The 9,590-nt window shown below is 36.7% G+C and overlaps 1 protein-coding gene across 2 annotated transcripts in view; it reads left to right on the top strand.

Annotated features, from left to right (window-relative positions):
• The first annotated feature begins 7,196 nt into the window (after nucleotides 1–7,196).
• LOC108271095 (ephrin type-B receptor 3) overlaps nucleotides 7,197–9,590 on the top strand; it is a 48,910-nt gene continuing 46,516 nt past the window's right edge. For both annotated transcript variants that reach the window (XM_017478367.3, XM_017478366.3), the window contains exon 1: nucleotides 7,197–8,103. In XM_017478367.3, the coding sequence (XP_017333856.1) occupies nucleotides 8,046–8,103 (58 nt within the window). In that variant the 5' untranslated portion in view covers nucleotides 7,197–8,045. The remainder of the gene's footprint in view (nucleotides 8,104–9,590) is intronic.

Here is a 9,590-nt window from a genome sequence, read left to right as displayed (position 1 = left end):
AACAGGAACTCACTTGTTTCAATGATGTTCTTTAATAAATATAACATCTGATAGATGCTGTGGTATAAGAGGAGCCAAACACTGGGGAACATGCTGTTATAGGAAGATAAGTAACAGTCACAATGTTTCATCACACCACACATACACACATACACACACAGTGTTTATTGCTCAACAAATGCTTACTAAATATCTCAAAGTGGTCAGTTAAAGGTATGTGAAACATATTTCACATTTGAATGTGTCACAGACTGCAAATTGTTTAAGAAGATCTGATACAAATTATATATATATATATATATATATATATATATATATATATATATATATATATATATATATATATATATATATATTAGAACATTTTTCAGAAAGTTCCCTTTCTTACTTCTAATGAATAAAACTTGAATAAAACAAACAAAAAAAACTTTTGGCTGCCAGTGTTAAAATGTTTTTATTCATTACAGGAATGTATAAAATGACAAACACACCTATTATACAAATCTGACATGATTTAGAATGCAGAGATTCGGGAGAGCGTGGGAGGGAAAATATTGTGAAGGACAGGAGCCCTGAGATGGAAAAAATGCACAGTGTATGAAAGAAAAAGACAAAAGCAGACAGACAGACAGACAGACAGACAGACAGGAAGCCAGACAGACTCTGCTCTCCTTTCTTGTGATATTTGAACACACACGACACTTTCATTTCCATACTCTGAGTCGAAACCTCAGACACAAGCACCATCCAAACAGCACATACCAATCTACCTGGGTGAAGGTCCGTACACGTACACACACACACACACACACACACACACTCCCAGTGTTAACACTTTACTGTGTGTGGTTCACTGTAGAGACGTCTCTGATGTCTCCAGGTTTGTCGTTTGTAGGGTGTCTGTTCCCTCTGTTTTAAAGAAGCAGTTGAATGGATATGGTTTGATTTTATTTGGTGTATAGATTTACTTTTCATGTCATCTTACTGAAGAGCTCTGTGCTTTAACGTTTAACAGGAAAACAAAAAGTCACGATTGCAAATTCTCACGTAAATTCAGAGTTTAGCAGTAAAAAATAAAAAAAAGTTATTTTGTTTGTATTATAATCCAGCATCATGCAAAGGTTTTGTGTTTGCTGTTTGATTCTCAAGACTTTGTTAGTTGTCCTGTAAACAGCAGCCCATAACTTACTAACAAGACAATTTCACCACTTTGTTATTCAGTCTTTATACCAATCTGAAGCTTTTGGCAACATGAAAGAACACCAGAATATATTTTTTCCCCTGTGTGAAAGTCAAATTCTTTAACAAAACTATTCTTAATTATTATTATTATTATCATTTTGGTTTGCATTTTTATTGATGATGATACAGTCACCTAACAGGGCATGGTGGCTTAGTACTTAGCACATTTGCCTCACACCTCCAGGGCTGGGGGTTTGATTCCTTCCTCTGCCCTGTGTGAGTGGAGTTTGTATGCTCGGGTTTCCTCTGGGTACTCCGGTTTCCTCCCCCAGTCCAAAGACATGTGTTTTAGTCTGATTGGTATGTCTAAATTGTCTGTAGTGTGTAAATGGGTATGTGTGTGATTGTGCCCTGTGATGGATTGGCACCCTGTACTTGTGTCTTGAGTTCCCTGGGATAGACTCCAGGCAATGGATACAGTCACCTAAAACACTCATATTGCACTTACTTTTCTGAAATAGTGATATAAATCATCACATATATCTATTGATAACAGAGACATTTTTATTTCCTCTTAAATCTAGGTTTCGTAAAACAGGCAAAAAAAGGCACAGAGTTCTGCGGGTTCAATGCAGATTAATTTAGTAATAAACTCAGGAGTTGAAGCAGTGATTATCAGTATGTTCTCCATGGTTAAGCAAATCACAGGGAGGACCTGTGATTCTTTCTTTGTCTTAACTTTATTCTTTAAATTAAAGCAATTTGAAATTTTATGGAAAAATATATTTAAAAATGTGCTATATAAATAAAGCATCGATTTCTCACTTTACTGCATTATAACTATAAATCTAATAGAATTACATAAAATCATGATGACTGCAGGGGAAATTTTCAGACTCTCACTATGTCGCCATCTCACATTCTACACGTCCTTCCCACAATCCCCGCATTTCTACATTTCATTCCCATGTGTCTCCACATCCTTCCCACAATCCCCTGCGTCTGCACATCACTCCCACAATCCCCTGCATCTGCACATCATTCCCACAATCCTCTGCATCTTCACATCATTCCCACAATCATCTGCATCTGCACATCATTCCCACAATCCCCTGCTTCTGCCCATCCTTCCACAATCCCCTGCATCTTCACATCATTCCCACAATCCCCTGCATCTTCACATCATTCCCACAATCCCCTGCATCTTCACTTCCTTCCCACAATCCCCGCATTTCTACATTTCATTCCCATGTGTCTCCCCATCCTTCCTACAATCCCCTGCGTCTGCACATCACACCCACAATCCCCTGCATCTGCACATCATTCCCACAATCCCCTGCATCTTCACATCATTCCCACAGTCCTCTGCTTCTGCACATCCTTCCACAATCCCCTGCATCTTCACATCATTCCCACAATCCCCTGCATCTTCACATCATTCCCACAATCCCCGCATTTCTACATTTCATTCCCATGTGTCTCCCCATCCTTCCCACAATCCCCTGCGTCTGCACATCATTCCTACAATCCCCTGCATCTTCACATCATTCCCACAATCCCCTGCATCTTCACATCATTCCCACAATCCCCTGCATCTTCACATCATTCCCACAATCCTCTGCATCTGCACATCATTCCCATAATCCTCTGCATCTGCACATCATTCCCACAATCCCCTGCTTCTGCACATCATTCCCACAATCCTCTGCATCTGTACATCGTTCCCACAATCCCCTGCATCTGCACATCCTTCCCACAATCCCCTGCATCTGTACATCCTTCTCACAATCCCCTGCATCTCCACATCATTCCCACAATCCCCTGCATTTGCACATCCTTCCCACAATCCCCTGAATCTTACATTTCCCCCACAATCCTTTTCGTTTTGAGATGAAAGTAATTTTAGCTATATGTTTACCCCCACCCCTATACACCTTTAATTGATTGTTAAACGGTTGTTGCCGTGGTTACTTCTCAGAGGCATTCACTTCTGCGTAAATGTACATGAACATGTTTAATTGTTGCATATTTGTGGTTAAATGGATATTTATCCTTGTTGTCATGGTTACATTTCAATGTAACAACTTAATATGAGGATGATTGATTTCGAACTGGGATTGGGATTAAACTTTACAGGCATCTCAATATAAGAAAGTAACACAGACCTGCCACCCAATCTGAAAAAAAGTATTCTCTAGGGCCATTGTATACAAACAAAGCACCAGAAATAAAACTACAGAAATTTGTGCTCGTGTGGTAAAGAGAGACAAGGAACAGTTTTGTTTTTAATCAGGAGAAATATTTTACATAAATCTATATATCTACAGAGACATGAAACATTAATCCATTCATAATGAACCTCTGTTAGTTTATTGTTCAGTTCAGTGTGCAGATATTTCCCATAATCCTCTATATGTAATATAATCCTCCTAATATATGATAATAATAGAAAGGGTCATTTGCACCATGAAAATTATTATTATTGTTGTTGTTATTATTATTATTATTATTATTATTATTATTATTATTATTATTATTATTATTGTTATACACTTGAACAAATGCTATCTTATCACGGGTGTACCTCCACCTCATGTTCAATGTTCCCAGGATAGACTCTGGATCCACCTCTACCCTGACCATGTTAAAGCGCTTACTAATCATTACGTTATATTATATGACATATTTTTGTGTAATAGTGTAGTTGTTCAGGTTTTTTTTTTTCATTATTTTTTAAAAATATATTTATTATTAACAATATTTGGCAACTCCGTCACTGAACAAACATTCAAATAAAGCATAAGTTGAACTTGAAATTGGGGGGCAAGTACCATGTGTGTGTGTGTGTAAGTTTGTGAAATTTCCATATGGCAATAAAACGTCTGCCACTTTAGTTATTGAGTTTCTAATGCATGCCAGGTGTGTGTGTGTGTGTGTGTGTGTGTGTGTGTGTGTGTGTGTGTGTGTGTGTGTGCGTGTGTGTGTGTGTGTGTGTGTGTCTGTGTGTGCTTCCATAAAACTCCGTAGCCTGATCTTTTTTTTTTTTCAGTGGACGTTTTAGTGAAACAATCTGACCGCGTTACAGAAACCAGAACCACAACGACACAACAGCCGTCTCAGTTTCCGTTTCATAAAATCCAATAATAATCACATAAACTCACTCAAATCTAATCTCAATAACTAAATAAATCCCCTGGAAAGAAGAAGAAACGGTTTTGTTGAGTATTACACTTCACTAAGTCATTTCTGAAGTGTATTGTGTTATTTATTTGAATGATGTGGGTGGTGATGGTGTGTGTAAAGCTGTTGCAGAACTTTAACATTGATTTTGTGCAGAAAAAAACAAAATACAGATTGGAAATTTTTTTAAAAATGAATAAAAACTAGCAATGCAGCCGGTGACATTTTCATCTCGACATCTTTGCAACGATTCTCTGGGACAGGTATTTATTCATTTAAATTACCTTTGATGAAATATACAAAAGTATCATTTATTTATTAAAATCTCAAGAAATCATGTTGAATGAAATCAGTCAACAACTCACAACATGGACATCATGAAAAAAAAGAATACATTATTGAAATGGTAAAAATATGTTTATACATGGGGCATCATATATATAAATATATATATATATATATATATATATATATATATATATATATATATGTATGTATGTATGGATTTTATTATTTTATTCTATGCTATATATCATTAGTCACCACTAACGGTGTGTGTGTGTGTGTGTGTGTGTGTGTGTGTGTGTGTGAAAGGAAGTGAAATAGACATGAGAAAAACTAAATTTCACCCCCGAGTGTCAACCAAAACACAAAGGGATGGAAAAGTCGGAGGCTGTTACACTTCTGTCGTCACCTCAGGAGAAGCACGAGAGAGAGAAACTCACACTTATCTAAAAGTTTTGGCACTCCTGGAAAAACCCAGGATGGCACAAATCTGATGTGGATGCAGGTTTATTCTCATCGGCAGGTATAACTTAAACATTAAACTCCAACTGATTGCTAAATTCACACTTTATTATAAGTTATAAGTGAGTTTATATCTAAAATTCACAGCATGATTCAAATTCCAATTCAAATTTGCATGATGATGGTGTGTTTTATGATTTTAAAATCCAGGAGAAATTCACTTCAAATCAGCTTTAATACCTTATAGCACTCTGTGTCTGCAGGTCTTTCCTACAATCCTCTGTTCACAGCTGGTAACAAAATTTGATTTACTATAAGGTCGGTGATTGAATTTAGTCACAGATGTGGAAATCACAACACACGCTATTATAAAAAATTATAATATTCATGGTTGCAATCCTGTAATTATGTTGGATATTTTATTGCGTTTACAGTTACAGTGTTTAGCAGGCGTCCAGTGGTACACATAGTTCAGGGTCTAAGAGTACTATTGGGCTAAACCCCTATTAGAGATGAGTTACTGGCATTTGTCTTGTCACTTGAATGTGGTTTAATCCAAATCACAGGTAGATCTATTGGTGAACATTCCAGGAATAAAACTATCTCTCACTGTAATAAATGATCAAAATATTACACTACTCATTTAAATAATGAGCTTGAATATTTGATTAATTGGATCATGTTCATAAAATAAATCTGTATTAAAGGTATGTGAAATATATTTCACAATGGAATGTGATATATATACAAATTATATATATATATATATATATATATATATATATATATATATTTATATATATATATATATATATATATATATATATATATATATATATATATATATATATATATATATTAGATCATATTGAAAACAAGAGCTAACTGGGGAAAAAAGTAATAATCAAACATTTAACAAATAAAACAAAAGATGTACATAATTCAACAAAAATATATATTATATAGAAATTAATTAATTGAAGTCTTTCAAACAAATTTATATAAAACATATCATTACATTTTGTCCCCTGAAATGTTCGCATTTATCCAAAAGGAGTGACATTATGAATACATGAATGCATAAATCATATAATGAATAACACAACAATAATAAATAATAATCATAATATTAACAACACATAGGCTACTTTTACACGTGTAAAATATATTTTCATTTCTATATCCATTTTCCTTAGACAGTATACATTTACTTACATGATACTTAACGATTGATGAGTTCAGATTAAATCCGTTTTTCTTATCTCAGTCCCTCTAATCCGGAGTTTATTTCTCCTCCAGCTCTGTCTCTGTCTCTGTATGAACACATCTGTCCTCAATGTGCAGGGAAAAAGTTCACTTTAATCCACAAACACGAAAACAAAGAGGCACTTCACAGAATCGCGAAAATCAGGGTTGCCAGAGTGGGTATTTTAGTGAAATCAGAGATAAATATAAGTATTTAAATAAAATATATTGGATTGAAATAATACTATAAAATTATACGACATATAAATGTCTTGTAATATAACTTATAAGGTGAACATATTGTGGACTGTCTTTGTAGTAAATTAATAGCTGTTTAGAGAAAATAAACGAGTTTAATGAAAGCTGTATGCAGTGAAGTCCAATCTGGCAACCTGAGAGCGTTGTTTCCGCTAGGAGGCGCTGTGACACTACAGACAGGAAAAACTGAAGGGTTGCCAGACTGCGTCAAATTGAAAATTAATCAGATTTGTAAGAATGATAAAAGGAGAAGTTTCTAGGCTTATTTCTCTGAAGTGTTACTTAGTTTGCTTCTCCAGGAAAAGTGTTGGGAACAGATGGTTTCTCTTTCAGAAAAGATTGCAAATAGACCATGTTTATAAGAATAGAAGTGTTAACCATACGGAGAACCTTTGAGGAACAGTTTTCCTCCAAAGATATATCCGCAAAATATATAGTTAACCCGATCAGTGAGCTTTAAAAATATTCCCAAATGGGTGTAAAAACATAAATCTGGCAACTCGGGGTGGGGGTGAGGGGAAGTATTAGCATCTCTCTTTCTCTCTCTCTCTCTCTCGCTCTCTCTCTCTCTCTCTCTCTATTCTCAGTCTGACTCGAGTGAGGTTCAGTTCAGTCAGTTGAGCGCGCGGAGCAGAGAGAGCAAGAGCGAGAGAGAGAGAGACAGGGAGAGAGAGAGAGAGAGAGAGAGAGAGACAGACAGCACCGCATCGCACCGCACCGCACCGCTCACGCGCTCAGGGGATTTTAAACACAGAGTGTGTGTGACTGCGTGTGCATGTGTGTGAGACTTGGGTAATGATGTGTCTGCATGCGCTTGTGTGCGTCTGTACCGAGAGAGAGACTGTGTGTGAACAGCGCGAGCACTTATTCCAATCCTGACCCAGTCGCGCGCACACACACACGCACACACACCGGACTACAGGAGCGGCTCTTAGAGACTCGGAGATAACTCTCTCTCACACACACACACACACACACACTACCACACACAGAGGCTCTCAGATTATTCCTGACCCACGGACACGGGACAGAGCGCGCGCGACAGGAACAGTGGAGAAATCCTTCCCGGGATGAGTTCCTCGCGCTAGAGCGCTCCGGGAATTTCACTGGATTGAATGAGGAGTGTTTGAGGAAGATCCCACAGCGCGTGCACAGGAGACCTGGTGTTCTGGCATTTTCACAGGTTTATATTTTGGGAATTAATAGAAGAGCGCTCGCGCTGCTTTCTGTATGAACTAGAACAGATACTAGGTGTTTCGAACTCCTTATAACTCCTCTGCACGCGACTTTTGGATTACAGGAGCCTTTCAGATTTGCCTTATTTCATTTTGTTTGTCCCGGTTTATGGAGGTTTTGTCCCGGACTAAAGCTACAGGACTGTAGGCTCGGCTCGGTTCTTCTGTTCCCCCGCTGCTGTTCTCCGCGCTTCATAAATGGATTATTGGCTGATTTTGTGCGGCTTTTTGCTGCGCGTGACTTCCGCTGTGGAAGGTAACAACTCTCACTCCATATATATATATATATATATATATATATATATATATATATATATATATATATATATATATTCTTCCTTTTTTGTCCAACATTATTCCGCTGATATTTCTATTTGTGTGTGTGTGTGTGTGTGTGTGTGTGTGTGTGTGTGTGTGTGTGAAATCAGCTGTGAAGATTTCATGCGAGCACACCTCTGAGTTCTAGTTATTATTATTATTATTATTATTATTATTATTTATTTATTTATTTTTATTTTTTAAATATGTTTCATTTAAACTATACATTGCATGTGTTATACAGATCATTTGTTCAAAGAATTCAAACTGAACACACACACACACACACACACACACACACACACACACAGGTCTGTGTACTAGTCCTCTTTTTTGCATATCTCATCTTATCTTATCTTTTGATTCTAATGAAGAGGAAATGAGCATCTCTTTGACACCTTTCCAAACACACACACACACACACACACACACACACACACACACACACACACACACACACACACACAGAGGCCTGCATTTACTATGAATTTTTGTGAAGCTCATTAACTATTGATAATACATTCTGTAGCATGACACTGTAACCCAGTGTTATGTTGCTCTTATGCAGTGTGTGTGTGTGTGTGTGTGTGTGTGTGTGATTAGTGTAAAGATCTACAGTAACGCACTCTGTACACTGAGAGTTCACTAGGATCTACTATAAACCTTTCGGAGAGATTCATATCGAAATCAGGAGGTTTATATTTGAGCAGATTTTTCATTCCGGGTTCACAGAGAATTCTCACAATCTGAAGGATTTTACAGGAAAAAAAAAAAAAAAAACGTCTTTCCTTCTCTACGTCACACTTTCTCCTCCAGCGCCACCTCACTCAGGCCTTTCCCCCTTATAATTTATCCCAGTTTCATCTGTGATGATTGCTGTATTTTCGAGAAATACATCGTGAACTTCACGCTTTCTTCCCTTTCACACGCACACACACGCATCTTTATTCATCATTTATTCCTGTTTCTTTCGGATAAATACTTGCTAGGAGTACGAGTTCGAGTACGAGCTACATGTTTCATTTCTAGTCCAGCGTGAGACTTAAAATCTGTCAAATGGAAAAATAAAAAATAAAAAAAGATTTGAATATATTGTCTGTACAACCAATTCCTGTTTAATTATGGATTATTTCTTTCTTTTTGAAATCTATTTTTACATAAAGAAATGAAAATAAGAGTAAATAGAGCAGCACAGAAACACACTCCGTTCGTCACACTTTCTCCACTTTAATCCCGAGCTCAGGCTTTACAGATTGATTTTCGACAGTTAAACGAGTATAACGCAGGACTATAATATTCCTGTGTCAGCGATGTAGGAAATGGTTATCTTTTTAATAAATACATCCAGTATAATTCAGCTTTACATATACTGCGATGTGTTTTATTCCACTTTTTGCTCTCTATCTTATCTTTTCATGCCGATTA

The sequence above is a fragment of the Ictalurus punctatus genome, chromosome 10, assembly GCF_001660625.3.
Source record: "Ictalurus punctatus breed USDA103 chromosome 10, Coco_2.0, whole genome shotgun sequence".
Lineage (NCBI taxonomy): Eukaryota > Metazoa > Chordata > Actinopteri > Siluriformes > Ictaluridae > Ictalurus > Ictalurus punctatus.
Note: the sequence above shows the minus strand (reverse complement) of the source record. Positions and strands in the feature narration are given on the sequence as shown.